The sequence below is a fragment of the Xiphias gladius genome, chromosome 4 (assembly GCF_016859285.1).
Source record: "Xiphias gladius isolate SHS-SW01 ecotype Sanya breed wild chromosome 4, ASM1685928v1, whole genome shotgun sequence".
NCBI classification, from domain to species: domain Eukaryota; kingdom Metazoa; phylum Chordata; class Actinopteri; order Istiophoriformes; family Xiphiidae; genus Xiphias; species Xiphias gladius.
The window spans coordinates 3,890,754-3,908,441 of NC_053403.1; the positions used below are offsets into that span (position 1 = coordinate 3,890,754).

Below are 17,688 nucleotides of genomic sequence, written 5' to 3' on the forward strand. Positions count from 1 at the left end.
TTTGTGTCTCTGTGTGTTGGTTCAGTTTCGTCTCCCTCCTTGAACTTTGAGGGCAGAGAGGGTCACAACGCAACGAACATCTACATTTTAAAACAAACAAAACCTTAAACCTGCAAAATTTACAGTTTTTCATGAATCAATCAGGATGAAGAGCATAATCTAGAGATTGACCTTCATGTAGTTTTTTTTTTTAGTTTTTTTAATTGTACACTGGATTTTTAAAACCAGTTTCCCGAAAACCCAGGATGTGAACGACCTTCTCACCCCGGAGAGGGACGTGTTGTCCCTCCGCTCAAGTAACGGCACCAAAAATAATCATCAGCATTACAAGGTTATTCAGAATTGGATTAAAAATTAAATAATTCTACTGCAATTCATTAAATTTAGTGTATCTTTGTGCTGTGTTTGTTTATGGACTTTTTAAAATATGCAACCCTGTGGCCTCAGTGTGTGTGGCCCCTTTTTTTTCTGCTTAGTTTTTAATCAGACACCTGCGACATGTAAATCATCTAAAGGAGCAAAAATCACCAAATTAAATAAATCTCTTCACAGACGATGTGTTAGTGTATTTATAAAACCCACAAACTCCATGAAGCTAATTAGACAATGAAATACACACGCAAGGGGCTCAGTTTTCATTATTACTACTTTCATCATGGTAAACTTAGCATTTTTCAAAAGTTACAAAGTTTTTCACAGGAACAAAACATCAATAAGAAAAAAAAGTTTTATTAAAAGGACCAAAAAAACACAGCATTGCATTGGAATTAAAACCGTATCGTGACTACATATGACAGAGCCTGTTTTATTATTAAAAGTTTTTATAAAGTATAAGAAGTTATAAAAATGTACACGTCTTTGCCTAGTGGGGAAAGTCTTTCAGAGTCCAAGGGCCCATTACAAGAGAAGCCAAAACCCAAAAAATCACTTTTCTGACATAAAGCCCCCCGATGAGGGGTAAACAGATCGATAACACATTTCAGAGCAAAGAAAAAAAAAATAACCAAACAAACAATGCACTGGCTAGCACAGGAGAAACATGATCATTTATCTGTGTGTCAGTGATGATTCATCCGGCCCTCTCATTAGAGCCCGGACTGATGCCAGTGTCACAAATAGTCCTGGTGACACAAACACAAACTTCTCTCTGTGAACCGACGCGTCACGTTCAATACGAACGCTCCCTCCTGACTCTCAACCAGACCCAGCGCCCCAGCATCATGACCGTCATCATCCCTTAACCACACAGTAAAAGGCCGATGTTATTCTGTATTTTTTTTTTTTTAATCAAACAAATGTAAAACGTACATCTATGTAGCTGCGTCTTTTCCTTAAAAGGCTCTGTGATGTCTTTAAACAGCCGGGCACTGTGGTTTCTAGCAAACGTTATTCAAACAGGAGAAAACAGCGCATTTGATATTTGCCGGGGACTATTTTCAGCGGCGGATCAACGCGCATTTACAGCAGCACGGTGTGCGCCGTATCGAGTCAAAAGTGATCTGCAGTACCTAAACTGATTGTAATGAGGGAATCGATCGTGCGGCTCGCTGATGTTTCCTAATAGTTTTCTGAGACGATAATACTTTTTTGTTACTTTTTTGGTTTCGTTGACTACAGAATACTGCCGACTGTTCCCTAGTCTCAGTTCCCAGACCTCGGAAAACATCCACAGGCTTCTTTTTCAACAAGTTCTCCAAACTGAACAGAGTACGTCGTCTGGCCGGGCCCTCTAGAATGACACACACACACACACACACACACACGTGTTTTCTGATTTGACGTCTCTATCGGCGGAGTAATATCATTTTGTCCGATGACAAAATAAACTTGTTTTGTGACGTGACAACAGTTTGTGTGTCTAAGTGTCTTCTAGGGGAAGATCATGGTCTGGGTCAAAACTTTAGTGCTTTCTTGCTTCTCCACCTGACCGTCGCCTGATGTTCTGTTGCCCCATCCCTCCAACCCTGACCTCCTACCTGCGCGGATTTTAAATCTCTCTACGACAACAACGCCCCCGTCGTGATTACTGAGGCCGCTAGAGGGGAGGGGCTTTGTCACGTGACCGCAACCGTGTCGCTCAAATGGCCGATGCTGTCGTTTTTCTTTTTTTTCTGTGAAGCACAGCCTCGGTGTTTTGGAAGGCGCGTTTCAAGGTCGCAAACACACCAACAACCCAAAATCCACCACGCACTCTCCTGGAGAAAAAACAAAAACAAAACAGCAAGTCGTTTGCAGATAATAAGCTTATCTGCCCACTCTATCATTCTTACATCCTGCTCCCTGGTGTCATCAATTTCCTGTATTTATGCTCCTCTGTCTGTTTGTAATGTAGAAGGGACAGTAGACAGTTTGCCCCATACGACGACAAAATCCTCTAACCCCAGTTCCGCCAACCTGCCGTGTTAAATAACACCTTTAAAGTTTGTCTAATTCCCAAGAAATCTCTTCTATCTTATGGACTTTAATCCCCACACTGTTTTGTTTTTTTTCCCCCCATTTACATAACATCTTAAATGAGTTATAAAACTGTACTCTAGACAGAAGCCTTTAGAAAAGCTACGGAAGGGCCTTAAATCCCGAAGATCCTCCCACCACGCAGAGTGCAGTGTTAAATCCACTACACATTTCCTGCCAGCTTATCATAGGGAGATATATTTACACACAATGCTCTGGCTTTTTTCGTACTGAACAAAAGGCAACAATGTGGGAGGCGAAAACGGGGCCAAGTCAGTCTTCCTGCATCTGGGCGGCTGCGGTGGGAAACACCGATGGATAATGTATACGAATGTTTGATTTCTGACCATTTAGGGGTTTTCTTTTCAGCTAGTCTTTGTTGTTGTTTCGCGTCCGTCCATGGCTCAGTTCCCTCTTGAGCGCTGTGTGGATTTCTTGCGGGGGGGGTTATGGTAAACCTCCATTTCCGCCTCTGTTTTACGTTTCCCCAGGACTGCATCAGGGGGCCTCGAGTAAAGAACAAAAGACTAAATATCGTGAGACCGCTGTCGTCATCCCACGTGTGAAAAACAACCACCAGTGACCGTCCAACTGCTCGGCCCGATGTCCCTTCGCTCCACACGAAAGCGGCGCGGAGGAGGAGGAGGAGGAGGAGGATGCTGCTGCTGAGTCAGCACGAATACGCTGATGCTGTCCCCTTCCTGAGCGGATGAGGGGAATCCTTCCGTCTCTGCAGATCGCTTTACGTAAGTGGCCTTGTTGGAGATGATTTCACACATCCCCTCTGTGCGATTCACAGCGAGCTGCTGCTGCTGCTGCTGCTGCTGAGTCCAGACTGTGCAGATTTCCAGATATTACAATTCATCAGCAGAGCGACAAGAACACGTATAAAACGGGCCCCGATACATGTGCACTACTTCAGGTAGAGGAGCCGTCAGAACAGTCCTTTCTCTTTTGGATTTTTAGAAACATGACGTGTGTCTGCGACATGTTCCTTGAAACACTTTAAATCTGTAGCCTTTTATATCATGTGCATGCTTTCACGTAGGGCTGCAACTAGCGATAATTTTCACTGTCGATTATACTGTATGTGACTTATCCATTGACTGCTCTGTCTGTAAAATGTGAAAAAATGGCCGTCACAGTTTCCCAGAGTCCAAGATGATGTCGGAAGAGATCTCAAATCTTTGGGTTTTGGACTGTTGGTCAGTCCAAAACCCAAAGAGAAGCTGAAACCAGAGAACATTTAGAACGTTTTTGCTTGAAAAGCGACTAAAATGATCGACAAAACAGCTGGTGATTGTCAGTCGACAGATCGTAGCAGCTCTACTTCGTAGCTATAACGTACCATATACAGTGTTTCTACAGTACTGTGCAAGAGTTCGAGGCACTAAAAGTAAAGTTGGGAGTAAAGTTGATTTCAAAAATAATGAGATGAGTTTTTCCTCGGCACTTGGCAGGTGGGTTCATGTAGTTGTCCTGCTGCACATTGAATTTGGGACCCGTCAGACGCCGCCTTGATGGTGCTGTTCGATGGATAACAATCCAAACGTCTACAGTACCTAAAACCTTTGCACAGTACTGCAGTGAGGCATTTTTCAAACAAATTCCATGAAAAGACTAAAACCAACAATGGCGTCTCTCAACACTTTCTGGCTTCCCTGCTCAGTCCGTAGCTCACAGCCCAAAAGCCCATCAGCTCCTGCTGCAGATGTGAATCTCTAAAATATTTAGGTTCATTTTTAGAACAGACTCAGTGAGTTTCTAAAACAGCCGGACACTTTGGCAGATACCGCATGTTTGGGGACTATTTTCCGCCCGACAGCATGTATTTATGTTTCTAAAAAAAAAAAGGAATATACACTCAGTTGACAGTTTTTTTAGGTACGCCTGACCAAAACCAGTGCAGTCCAAGACAACAGCGCTGCCGATTTCAACTTTATGGTCATATGGTCTTTATGGTTACTCAAAACAAAACACCAGAACTTTGAACTTGCACTAGATTGCACGGTTGTATGAGCTCAGTACAAGGAACCAGGTGAACCCAAATTTTAAAAAAAATAAATAAAAATTACCAGCCATAGACATTTACTTGAGGAGAAATTCACCTGAGGTGATACACGGTGAAAAGTTTACAAATATTATCATACTTAGAGTAAAGCCGAAAGAAAACTTCAGTGCATTTTATAATTTATTCCAATTCAGACTTTTTTTTGTGTGTGCTGTTATCAGCTGACACAAAGTGCTGCTTAAAATCAGTTGAGGAAAAGTTGGATTTTAATTTGCTGTAACCGGCGTCTCTGTTTAAGGACGGCGTTCCGGATGGGATGTGAACGGCCTCCGTGACGACGGCCAACTCCACCTGCTGATGAAGACTGTGAGATGCACTTGAAATCACCAGGAAAAGCGAGTAAGTGGACCTTGAGAATATTAGTTGGGGTTTTTTAATTTGTGAAAATTGTAGATGTGATTCTCACCAAGTACGGTGCAGATGGCTCTATACTTCAGGGCTAAATCAACAATTTAAATCTTCCCATGTTGGTCCCTGGAACCAAATATGATAAAATAGGCTCTGTCATCTAATCTGTGCCTGTTTGTTTGTTGGTGACATGAAAAGGTTTAACAGGAGAAAGGGTAACTGCTATTTCCCTGTGACACCCCAGCTCCTCCGCAGCCGACGACGTGGCGCTGGAAGCTGAATAGCTAATGTGAGGAGTCTGACGCTTTTCTAAACCGAAATCAAACACACCGCAAAGCCCCGATCAATTCGTCAACACCGGTCAGCAGGGTGATCCAGAACGGAAACGGACACCGTGTACCCCCCTCCCCTTCTATTAGTCTCTCAAAGCATCTAAAAATCTTTTACACTCAGATTTTTCATCTTTAATAAAAGGTCGGAATCTGCACTTAAGTCATTCAAAACCGAACGGCTACCTCTGTTTTGGTCTTAATATCTGCAGCCAAAGTCAAGATCTGGATCTTCTCCCACTTCTTCAGGATCCTCTTCTTCATCATCTCCCACAGCTGAGGACAAACACACAAACTTGTTCAACCATAACTTTAAAAAACCACAGTTTACCTTTAGGGGGGGGGCCTCATTTTTGTCCCCAGATGTGACCTGAGGCCCCACAATGAGATTAATACCAGCACGCGTACACACACACTTATTTTAGACAGTGAATGGAGACTGAGGGAAATGATGCCTCCGAGTAGCCGTGAGTTGCTGATTCAGTGTGGACTTTCTTCAGGAGTTTTTACTCCTGATGTTGTACATTTTTACATGTTTCATGACCTTTCATAAGATCTAGCGATCATGCCTGATGTTTCCTCTCCCCCCGTGTTTTAATTCTCTATTTTTTTCATACTGTAAATACCACCCATGGAAATCATTAAAATTAGAAAACATGACATAATTCATTCAGAAAGTGTGTGGGGGGGGGTCGTTATGAATGTATTTTACTCCACTTCATCAGAAGGAGGGAAGCAGGGCTGCAAATAATAATCATCCATAATCAATCAAACAACCCCATCCGTCACCTTCTTAACTAATCAATGAATCAAACTAGTCAGGAAAAATAATGAGTTCCCGTCACAAGCCACGAAAACACCCGAAGCCATGTCCTCAGGCGTCTCTCCGTTATTCTGTCCCCGACGTGGTGTCAGTGTACGTACCAGAGCAGAAGTCGATGTTCCTCAACATGTCGGCGAGGTCGTCGGTATCGACCCCGAAGTGGCTCATGCTCTCGTAACCCAGCTCCGGACGCTCCAGGTCAGAGGCCCGCGCCATCGCCGCCATTCTGTCAACGCACACAACAGACCCAGGTTGCACAAAAATGACCGGAGCCTGGAAGCGGTGAGAAGTTGGCATCCTTTTGATCTACTAGCTTTGTTGGTCAGGGACCCAAAACATTGATCTCATACCGGGGGAGGAGATGCTTCGGTGGATGCCGTGATCTGGAGCTGTTCATTTAATACCCTGGGTTTTTAAAAAGCCAATTCCAAGAGTGACTTTGCCATGAGCCTTGATTTTAAAATGAAAGGTTTCCGTAATCTAAACGTGTGAGTCAAACCCTTCAATTTCAATACATGCAAATCTGAAATCACGCATTTTACAGCACAAGTTTCAGACTCTCGCATTCACCAAACTGGGTTTCGTTCACCTGGTATGTGAAGGATCAGCCGGGGCAACGCAGCTTTTCTGACCTTGACATTAAAAGTGAATTATCACACGTATGTGGTCAGCCAGTGACGCTTTCTGAAATGGGATACCGATCGATACTCTTCACTGACATTTTGCTCTTTCAAAAACGTCACTCAGAACCAATGCGACACATTAAAAAGCGTGACGTGTCCTCGACCTGCAACCTGCGTGCCGCCAATAGGTCCGAACGACAAATCTGCAAAATCAGGCAAACCCCCGCTTCACAAGGCGAAACGCAGAGTTGATGCTGGTTCCAACTGAGAGGCCAATACTGGCTCGATCCATCAGCAAAGCGAACACACACAGACCTCCAGTCATCCCCCCTGCGTGGGCCGGCCGGTGACGCCAGCGTCCGCAACAGATTTGTTTTCGGGGTTTTTTTTTTCGATCGCTTGGCAACTTGGTGGATCCATCTTGTACATAATGAACACGAAATGACTAAATGTCTGACACAGAGCTGCTCACCGCTTTGGACAAGGCAACACAGCGCGACGTAGACCACTACAGTCTACTGTGATACAAAATGGTTGCTACTGATCCTGTTTGAAAATAAATAGGGATGGGCCATCGTTTTGGTTTGGTCCAGATTGTTGGTTCTCTTTATCTGGCCTCGTCCTTGTCTTAATGTGTTTTCTAATCACAGTATTCTGGATCCTGTCACAGGAGCCATTTGTGCCGGATATGACAAACACTTTGATTCAAGTTGATGGTTTTGTCTCTGACAAGCAGTTTATCACAGTTAATGATGAATTTTTCGGATCAATGTGTGTTAAAGAAGAAGTAATCTGATCATTGTCAAAGTATTTGTTCAGCAGCAAAATGGCCCCCGTGACATTATTCTCCAGGAGGTTATTAGAGGAGTCATGCTGAAGCAGCAACATGAAAGCAGCGTTCTACTGTCGCACTTGTTTCATGCAGAGTCAAGAGTTTCACCACAAAAAAAACCCACTCGACTTACTTCTCCAGTATGACTTTGGCGCTCTGCGAATGAGAGAGAGAGAGAGAGAGAGAGGGACTGAATTAATCACAGCGCTTCAGTTCTGGCTGCCAACATCATCTATCAGAGGGATTTGTCAAGACACGACACCGCGTAAAATAAAAACATGGTTTTAGGAAACGCTGCCGGAATGGCCTCGCGGTGTTTACTACCTGCTTCCACTGACGCGATCTTCTTTAACACCTGCTCTGGCAGAGCGTGCGGCTGAATATAAAACAGCGACACCTGAGGCCCAGACTCTCTCTCTCTCTCACACACACACACACACACACACACACACACACTCACACTCCCTGCAAACACGCTTTCCTCGGTGGCGAGGGAGTGACGCAGGCCTATTGCATCAGCAGTAAAGATGCTGAATTAAGTAACAACCTGCTCGTCTCTTCAGCTGCCTGCTTTTTTAATAACTTTTTTTTTTTTCGGGTTTTACTCGACGCTCAAATTGCGTCATAAAACCTTTTTTTCCACAGAAGGGTCTTGTGAGTAACCAAACCCGTCTTGAAAACAACTCTAATTGAGCCCGTCGGTAGTCCAGGCAGGCATGGAAGTTGTTTTCCCTGCTCCAAACAGCTGAAAGTTTTTTATCTTTGAACGCAAACGTAAAACCTGCCTTTGTAGCCGAGCTTTTGATCGGTTTGATGGCCACCACTTATTTTATTGTATTCATCTTTTAAATTGTTCCAGTGCCTCTTATTGAGTACCTAGTTTTATTTTATTTATTAATTATAACTGAGTTGCTCCTACCTGTACAAAAAGGTGCTATACAAATAAAGTTTGACTGGTGCTGATAAACATTTGGCGCTCGTTCAGTCTGTGTCCTCCTGCTGCCAGAATTTTTACTTTCCAGCCCCCCAGCCTGGAATAGGCAGTTAGTTGTACGTCAATTATTGTTAACGTCATTTTAAAATGTTTCCTTTATTCAGGAACAAAAAAGGGAAAACAATCTTCCAGCTCTTCCAAATCTTTGCATTTGAGAAGCTAAAGTTTGGGATTTTTGCTGGATAAATGACTTCATTAAATTTCTGTCAGTCATCTAGTTGATTAATTGCCTTTTTTTTTTTTTTCCCCACCAAAAGCAATAACTACATATGACATTAGACATCGTGACGATGCCGTAAGTCTGGAAATAAACGATTGCGATTGCTATTGCGTTTAACCTCTGAAACCTTTTCACTCACTTGGATGGACGGACAGTCGGATTGTATTAAGGAGCTAGTTTAATAAATTAAAATAGGATCGAAGATTTAAAGGAAACTTTGCACGAGCTCGCCTACAGCCTGCTAAGCTAGGCTAAGAACTAGTTTTGTTTTTTTCCCTCCAGTATGACGTCAGCCCTGAGCTGTTTCTCCAAATAGCCGGAGTGAAATCTGAAGCACCAAGTTGTCGCTTGGCGCTCCAGACATGCCGTTGCTGCTCTGAGTGAACGTGACGAGGGGCTTTTGTAACAGCCCCCTCTCCCAGAGTTTCCCCACATGTATCGACTGTCTAAATGTTGTTTCAAAAGTACCTACTGTGAACGAGAGAGAATAACATTCTGTTGGGAAGAAATACTGCATCCTTTTATTTTATGTATTTTTCTACATCTACAATCTGAAAAAAGAAAAAAGTACAAGCCTTTAAAAAAAACTTTTGTTGCTGTCCCGTGAAAACTCTCATGGTTTGTGGGTTCTTCGGTCAGTTTAGGGATTACGTGCTCCTCTGCGAGCTAAGGACCTGTTAACCAAGACCTCGTAAAACCATTCCAAAGCCCACTGGATTGTAGGAAACGCGTTGCCATAAAAGGAAGTTCCCGAAGACATCTGGGAGAGCTGGCAGCCGCGGCCCTGCACGGAGACGGCGAGCTCCCGCCTGATCCCGCGATCCGAGGCGCTCCCTCCCTACCTGTATAAACAAAGGCATGTGCGGCTCCTCCATGGACTGTATGGCCGACTCGACCAGCGTGACCGCGGCCTCCAGGTGATCGCCGTGCTGGCGAATGAGCGCTCGAACGCGCCTCAGCTTGTCGTCCTGCTGTCTGGAAATCAGACCCACCAGCTCCTGCTTCCGCTCCTCCAAGATGGCCACCAGACCGTCGAAATGGTTGACCAGCTGCTCTCTCTGTCGCAGGCCGTTCTCCTGGGGCGTACGACATAGGATTAGTTAAACAATACTAGAGATTCACGGTTCCCCCAATAAGTAGACAGCGATATTATTTAGAGAAATGTAAATATAACTTTGGAATGAAACTCAAGGCTGGTGTCAGCTTTGTTTTTTTTCCCCCACTATCCACTGAAAAGCAGATGTTTTTTTCCTTTAAGTAGCAGATTTGTAGGTTTAACCAGATTTTATGTCACTCACTCAAAACTTGTTTGTTCTTGGAACAATGGTGACGGCTCAGGAAAAAAAAAAAAAAAAAAGAAGCTTCCAGTTATAAAAAGAAGAAAATGTTAAATTATGTCCAAGAGTCCCTGAAAGTAAAACAGAGTAAAAACCTCGACACGAGATCCACTTAGTGGCTCCTTTAGGAGTTTTTGTTTTTGAGTGGGACCATGACTTTGTGGCAGAAAGCTCTGGAAAAAAAAAAAAAAAAAAAGCTAGTTGGTTCCTCAGTTTCAAAAAGGTTAAAAATGAACTATCATGCTTAAAAAAAAAAAAAGTGTTTTTTAAAATCTAATTTAAATCAGGTTCAAAATAAACAGGTATAAATGACCAGAGACAGGTCAGTCTGATGATGATGTGGTCCACACATCCTTGTTGTTCCTGATAGAAAATAGTGTCTCCGTTTTTTTTTATATACATCATTTCTGCTTGTGTGTGTGTGTGTGTGTGTGTGTGTGTGTGTTTAACCTCTACGGTGCGGCACATTTCTTCCATCTGAGAGATGACTGCCTGGACGTGGTCGTTACTGGCGACCAAGATGGCGATCCCGTCGCTCAGCTCCGTCTGCAGACGTTCAGAAAAACATCACTGACGTCAATTCAGCCGCTGACGGTTCCCCGGGAATAAACGTCAAGAGACCAGTGGCCTTCGGACGGGCCAGAAACGCAGGTCCAGAGAGACACGCGAATCCTCCTCTCCGTTCCCTTCAGGACTCACGTCACTGTCGCTCTTGGCCAAAGAGATTTTTTTACTCCCATTTGAATTCAGAAACAAGTTGTTCCATCGCGCCCACAAAGTTTGAACGAGCCAACGCACAGCGACGCCACCGAATTTCACATCGGGCTCTCGACGTCCCCGATAAAACAACGGCGGGTGAGACCAGAAACTACCTTGAGGCAAGGCAACAGTAAGCTACTTAAATGTTTCACATCGACAATTATACAAATAATATTCTAAGTGACAGTGAAATATTAATTGAGAAACAATAATAAAACCACGGCTGGAAAAGACGATTATTTACATTATCAATCGATTAGTCCGTAAAAAGGCAAAAAAAAAAAAGTTTAAAAAAAAAACAAACTGCCTTTCACAATTTTTCAGAGTCCAAGGTGACATCTTTAAAAACCTCAACCCTAAGATACTCAGTTTACAGTCATATATGACAAAGACAAGAAGCAAATATTGAATTTAAGAAGCTGAAACCACCAAATGATTGAATTTTTGTGCTTATTTTTCTGCTGATTAATCATTTCGGCTCTAAACTGGAATCACCGCCTCCGGACCGGTCAAGTTGCGGTTCGCATCCACGTCTGTTCAGACTCACACAGGATACGTTAGTGAAGGAATATTCAGTTTATTCTGTCATAATTAGCGTGTGAATTTTTGAGTTATGGGGGGGGGTGTTTTTTGTGAGTTCACAGTGACCGTGACCTTTGACCTTCGACCACCAAACTCTAACCGGTTTATCCTCCAGTCCAAATGAAATTTTTGAACGCCAAATTTGAAGAAAACTCCCGCAAGGCGTTCCTGGGATATCGCGAGAATGGGGCGGGCGTCGTTAACGAGTGTTTAATCGGCGTCCCGGACACTCTCGGGTCCGCGTTAGGGCCAAATGAAACGACCGACTGTTCTTTTTGAAATTAACCTTTGCGTCGTGATGCGGGATCGACCGCCTTCCTCGGCCCTCATCTAAATTTCAGATGAGTGATTCAGAGACGGGCGCGGAAATGTCAACAAGACCGACTGAATAACGTTTTCCCATGGGATGTATCTGACACACCGGCTTGATCCTGCATCACAACGGTGTCTGGTGTCACTGCGACTGACCTTTGGGTGGCTGGACGTTGGTTACGTGACGGTGTTCATTTGCACCTGGTTGGTGGGTCGGTGTTGCATCTCGGTTTTCTGTTGGCGATCCTGGAAACAACGATACCGGGATCCCCAAAAAAAACAGGAAAAAGGGAACGCGTTTACAGGAGGAATAGAGGATTTAGAAGTGCGGCGGATGAAGGCCACCGTCCGTTCCTAGAGGCCACACGCCCACATGCACACGCGCTTTCTGGGGAAAGAGTAGAGTCTAGACTATGGCGCACGCTCTCTGATCCTCCTTTAAAAACCAAGCCTCGGCTTCAGCCGCCCCCCACCCCCCCCCCCCACCCCCCCGAGACCCGCCGGCCTACTTCTAATCCCGGTGGGTTTTCTCGGTTGGTTCCCCTGTCTGACGGCGGACGGGGGGCAAAGTGCCGCGGGGTCGCGCGGGGCGAACCACGAGGCTTCACGCCTCACCTTCTGCCTCGCGTAGACGCTGCCGAGCGGGGCCACGTCGCAGTCTTTGTGTCGCCCGAACACTTTGCACATGGAGCAGGTCGGCGTCTGACACGACAGGCAGTAGATGTTGATCTTCTCCTCCTCGTGCTCCTCGCACATCAGCAGCTGCTGCAGCTGCTGCTGCTGCTCCGGCTTAATGTTCACAAGCCTGGAAGAGACCACACAAATCTGAATGGATCTTCAAAGGGGTTTGTTTTACAAATTGTTAAATGACCTTAAGAACAAGCTGCGGTGTCACAGCAGGTTCTTTACTCGTTTTCTTCTCTGGGGGGGGGGGGGGGTCGGAAAAAATTATTTAATTGTGAATGAATGTGGGCATTTTTTTTCAAAACACCGTAATTAACGTCCTTTAAATGTCGCCTACTGTGACTGAGTCATTAGAAAATGCAAAAGCGTAGTAACCGTGGGTGGCGGTGATACACACACGTGGCATCTAGTTCAGTGGAAATGAAGAAGAAAGGGTCATGTTTACCCCCCCGGATGAATCCAGGAGCATATTCAGCGTGGGTTCATTCTAGAGATGATGGGGGGAGGGGGGCACGCAGGAAGTACCGTCTGCCTTCATTTGAATGCACGTACAATGTGCCTCGAGGAAGACTTTGCCAAATTTGATCTCCCTTCCACGCGCGACCCGGTGCAGCGTCCACAAGACTCGGCGACCCCCCCCGTATCACTGAAGCGGCCTGGTCTACCTCTGCTGGCTTGGTTTTTTTTTTGGGACGTCGGTGGCCGGCGGAGGGACCACGCCACGAGTTTGGCCGAGGTGCATGTTGTCTCTTCGCCACCTGGAGGCCGAGGGTGTGTCACTGGCCACTCGCTGGCTCGTTCAGGACTCGTTGGGACATGAGAAATCTATCGTGTCCGTGTTTGCGCCGACCCCCCCCCCAGATCTGTCACCGCCGGTGCATAAAGGTACGCGGTCCCTTTCACTGCCATACAAGAAAACATGGACACACACACACACACACACACACACCGCTCCCCCGAGATCACCACACTGAAGTCACACCGGTGCGTGTGCGCACTGGCGCACTTTAGGCAGCGCTCAGTCCGTTGTCCTCCGACACAAATGATGATTAGGTACCGTGAAATTTTTCCACCCTTGAGAAAAAAAAAAGACAAAAAATTTTGAGAAACTAAAAGTTACCGAACTTTTCCGAACCTCGTCGACATCGCGCCTCTTCGCCGGTGACTCGTCCGGCTTCTATTCTGCAGTGAAAGCGACAGGTTCTTACACTCATGGTGACTCAAATACCGGTGTAGAGCTGTGGCAAGTGTGCACGCTTCCCAACCGGACGCACTCCAGAGGCCTCCGCGACGACCACCTTGTGTAGCATGCAAACCCACCCGAGGTCGTCGCAGGACCTCCGGCAAGGAGATGTGTTTTCGAAGCGCTGCTCACAACTGATCGAAAATGTGCCACCGAACTCCGGCCAAAATCACACGCAGCCTTTTCCTCCAGCTGAAAGTCGTCAAAGTGAGCCCTGCTGGACCTCCGCAGTCACAGAGCCCGGCAAAAAACCCCGGGGAGGTCCACAGAGGGTGAGGGCTCGCACCTGGACACACGGGCCATAGACCGGTAGGTCGGGGGTGTAACGGCTGAGATTTAGATCGCGTTGAACCAAATCGGGGTCCTGACGGGAAGGTCACTCCCGTTTCAAATCCTGCCCCCCCTTTTTTTTCCCTCCCCAGCTTCATCGGTTTGTCATTTTCTGAGACCTGTAGAGGGGCAGGTATGTAACACGGTGCCGCCCTCTGTCGGTAGCCCCGCGTTATTACAACAACAACAGGCACAGTCTGTAGAAATGACCTGAACCTGGAAAAAAAAAAATTCCTTCATTCATTCTACAGTTGAATTGAGCACATTTCTGTACGACGATGATTAAACGAAACATTTCAATCATCAGATGCAGTATATACTTTGTCATCTTGTCGTTTTGCTGCCCTGTTAGTTTTTGTTAATAATCTCATTAAATTATCTAAGATAATAGATGCACTGGATTTCTATGGGAAATTTTCCTAATTTATATTATATTTTAATTAATTTTTTTTTTAATGAAAATTATGTTAAAATATTGGACATTGCCTATCTATATTACTGTGAAGTTATAATAATATAAAAGCTGTACTTATTGACAAATAATGTACGTTAATGTACTATATAGGGGGAGTTAAAGTAAATCATTATTGATCATTATTGATTTCTTACCCCCAAAATTTCTGCCATTTCAGCAAAATTAAATTTAAGTCTTTTTCAATACTGTACCAATTAAAATACAAATTAATTAATTGGTGAAAGAAGGATGGAAAGCCAGTAGGGATGATAAGGCTGTATGTGAATATGTTTACTACTAATTATATTATTATATTATATATCATAAAATTAATTTTATTGACAATCATATCACATTTTTTCACGGTGCTTCACATCTTTATGAAACAGTAGTTTTTAGTAAGTGTCAGAAAGTGGATTGACCAATCAAAACATGATAAATTATCTTAAGTTCATTAAAGTCTTTGCTGAAACTGACACTTGCCCAGTCGTCGGTGAGCTTTCTAGCGACTGTGGCGAACAACAACGGTGATAATAATAAATAACGCACCAGAATTCTACAAAGAAACAATTAAACAGCCTCCTCCATGCACAGTACACCGTCCGTTAGTCTCACCTGTAGTTTACAGATGTGTAACGTCCACCGACAGCCGATAATCGCATACAACAAAAAGTTATAACTAACATTATCTACAGCACGCAAGAAAAAAATATTCAAAACTTCTGGAAATCACATTTAAGACTTTTCAATAACTTCTAAGGCCTTTTTTTTTTTTTAAGGGAAGTTGCTTCTGAGTTTTGTTTTTTTTTTTTTTAGAATTTCCAAGACCTGCAGATACACACTGTACCCAAAACCTCACTCCCTCCTGCATGCACACACACACACACACACACACACACACACACACACACACACACACACACACACACACACCTGGAGGACTCCTGCTGTCTGTAGATGTCAATGATGTTCTCCACCAGCAGGTTTCTCTGCAGGCCGTAGACCCCGTGCCGGTCCAGCACCACCTCGTGGCGGCACGACGGACAGCGGAATCGGCCGCCGCTGGCAACAAGGCCGGAGGAGCCGCGGGACTGCCACAGAGGGTTCGCTGACTGGGTAACGAAAAGAGGGAAAGAAAAAGTATGAAGGAAAGAGGGACTGACTTGTGTCCATTTCTATTGTTGTTGTTGTTTTTAGCAACGCTGCCGTTCCCTTTGTCACCTATGGTTCGCTTTGCTGATTGGATAAAGTGTCGGAAGGAAAAAAGGAAGGTCAGAAGGTCAAAGGATGCGTCCTTCTTTGACCTTCTTCTTCTTCGATTCAAAAAGAAGCCGGTGGAGGTTTCTAAAGGGGATGTCTTTGATTTGGCTAAGCTTTACTGGCAGCACTGGTGACAAACACTGGTTGGAGTTGTGATGGTGAAGATGCTTTGCGCCGGTTTTGTGCATCTCACGTCTTATCATTACATTTGAGTCACAGGCTTAGTCATCTTTTGTTTTTCTGAAAGATAAAACCAATTGAACCGTCACTGAAAACCCAGAAAGGTCGTCTAACAACACTTTTTGCAGTCATAAAGATATTTGCAGAATCATCAAAGACTCCTCTGACCAACCGGGACAAAAAATATCCTATACTGCTGCGCAATATAAAAGATTTTTAACCTGTTTCTGGAGTTGTGCCTCTCTTTTCTAATCCAAAGAGAAATTCTGGGCAAAAGCGACTAATCTCCTTTCACATTTCGTAGGACAAAAGAAAAATATAAATGCATATTTGTACATGAAAATATGAAATAGTGGAAAGTAACATTAAAATAGACAAATATAACTGATTACAAAAACTTTTGAATTTGGTTCAAGACATGCAAATACTTTTCACTAACATAAACTGGGGCTAAATTTTTTGCAAAAGCTTTTGAGATAGTTGCTTAAATTTGGTGGATTTGAATGTGCTGATTCTGAAAACCAATGAATATGTGATCAAAAAAACAAAAAAAACAGCGCAGCTCATATATGCCCACGTTTTGATCACATGGGTCACACACTCAAAGTGAAACCTGCTTGAGAGCCGCTGGAAAAACACCGGATCTCACCTGGAAGATGTCGTTGGCACACTTGCGGCAGAGGTTGTGCTGGCAGGGCAGGATGACCACAGGTTTGGAGAACATCTCCAGGCAGACGGGGCAGATCAGCTGCTTCTCCAGGTTCTCCATGGTGGCTCCGCTGCCGGCACCGGGCCCAGAACTGCCTGCCGATGGGAACTTGAAGCCAGGAGCAAAGTTCATCGCCTCCGGGGGCGGCGAGTGAAGTATCAGAAGCACAAGGTGGAGGATTTTCTAGCTCTTGTCTTCTTGAATTCAACACTCAAACAGCTCTGTGTTCAGCAGTCTTGACTTTTCCTACCATTCTTCCCTCAAAAGAAGTTGAAATCCATTCAATTTAAGTACAGTTTTACCGTTTTTAGACGTATCTTCTCACTGTTTTTTGCCCTAGCTGTTACTCCGTCTCCTTCCCCAGCTGTCCATCCATTTGCCCCTCTGCCAGCCTGTCTAAGCCCCCGTGTAGAGACCCTCCCATGCCCCCCGTGTCTCAGTCCCACAGCAGCCGGACTGTTGACTGCCGGTATTTTTAGCTCCCCGAGTTTGTTCTGGCTTGGGTTACTGTCTAAACAGCGTTCCAGAGCCGGACCACTGGAAAGTCCGGGTGCGGCAGAGGATCGCTACGGCGGTCAGTACCGCGGTTCAGATGGTCATGTTTTTGTGAACTCTGATACACCAGAGGGGATCCGTGGCGGGTCACGTCTCAGGTCCCTGGCACTTCGGCATAAACAGGCTGGTCCCATTTCTCAAGTTCTGTTTGTCCCTGCAGAACTCAGGCCACAGTTTTTGATGAAAACACGACACATCTTGTTTATATTTATTTTTGCCATCAAATAATGTCATCTTTGTTTAGCTCACTATAGTGGCCTGGCTATTTGGTCACACAACGATCAGTGTTACGTTACTTTCTGACTCATCTAAAGTCAAAGATATAGCTGCAAGTAGTAGTAGTAGTAGTAGTAGTAGTAGTAGTACTGTATATTTCTATAAATATCAGTGGATTTGCCAATAGATGCTGGATTGTTATCAGGACCCAACAAAGCAACAAAGCCTCGTTTCTTACAGAGTTTACGCTGTTTAAGCCTTTTTAACATAAAAGTAAAACATAGCATCTTCTCAGCCAAAATCAACTATCATACGCTACAAATAAGTATTTAATTACATCAACTTCAAACAGCTTCTATCAGAACAAAAAGCC

The 17,688-nt window shown here is 44.6% G+C and overlaps 1 protein-coding gene across 2 annotated transcripts; it reads right to left on the bottom strand.

Annotated features, from left to right (window-relative positions):
* Nucleotides 1-2,490: 2,490 nt before the first annotated feature.
* trim54 (tripartite motif containing 54) lies at nucleotides 2,491-16,954 on the bottom strand. 2 transcript variants are annotated; one of them, XM_040125910.1, is made up of 9 exons: nucleotides 16,485-16,954; nucleotides 15,329-15,507; nucleotides 12,300-12,489; nucleotides 10,482-10,577; nucleotides 9,537-9,770; nucleotides 7,614-7,636; nucleotides 6,127-6,251; nucleotides 5,389-5,478; nucleotides 2,491-3,289 (listed from the first exon to the last, which is right to left on the bottom strand). In XM_040125910.1, the coding sequence occupies exons 1-8, from the start codon at nucleotides 16,674-16,676 to the stop codon at nucleotides 5,402-5,404; spliced, it is 1,116 nt and encodes a 371-aa protein (XP_039981844.1). In that variant the 5' UTR covers nucleotides 16,677-16,954; the 3' UTR covers nucleotides 2,491-3,289; nucleotides 5,389-5,401. The 2 variants fall into 2 exon arrangements, with proteins under 2 accessions (XP_039981844.1, XP_039981843.1); XM_040125909.1 differs by lacking the exon at nucleotides 2,491-3,289 and having other exon boundaries at nucleotides 4,669-5,478.
* Between the last annotated feature and the right edge of the window lie 734 nt (nucleotides 16,955-17,688).

What these genes read in the sequence shown, in the direction of transcription:
- trim54 (XM_040125910.1), bottom strand. Translation starts at nt 16,676, where the DNA reads ATGAACTTTGCTCCTGGCTTCAAGTTCCCATCGGCAGGCAGTTCTGGG. An exon ending in GTGCCAACGACATCTTCCAG is followed by an intron (nt 15,508 to 16,484) that starts GTGAGATCCGGT and finishes TTCGTTACCCAG; the next exon opens with TCAGCGAACCCTCTGTGGCA. An exon ending in ACATGCCTTTGTTTATACAG is followed by an intron (nt 7,637 to 9,536) that starts GTAGGGAGGGAG and finishes TCTCATTCGCAG; the next exon opens with AGCGCCAAAGTCATACTGGA.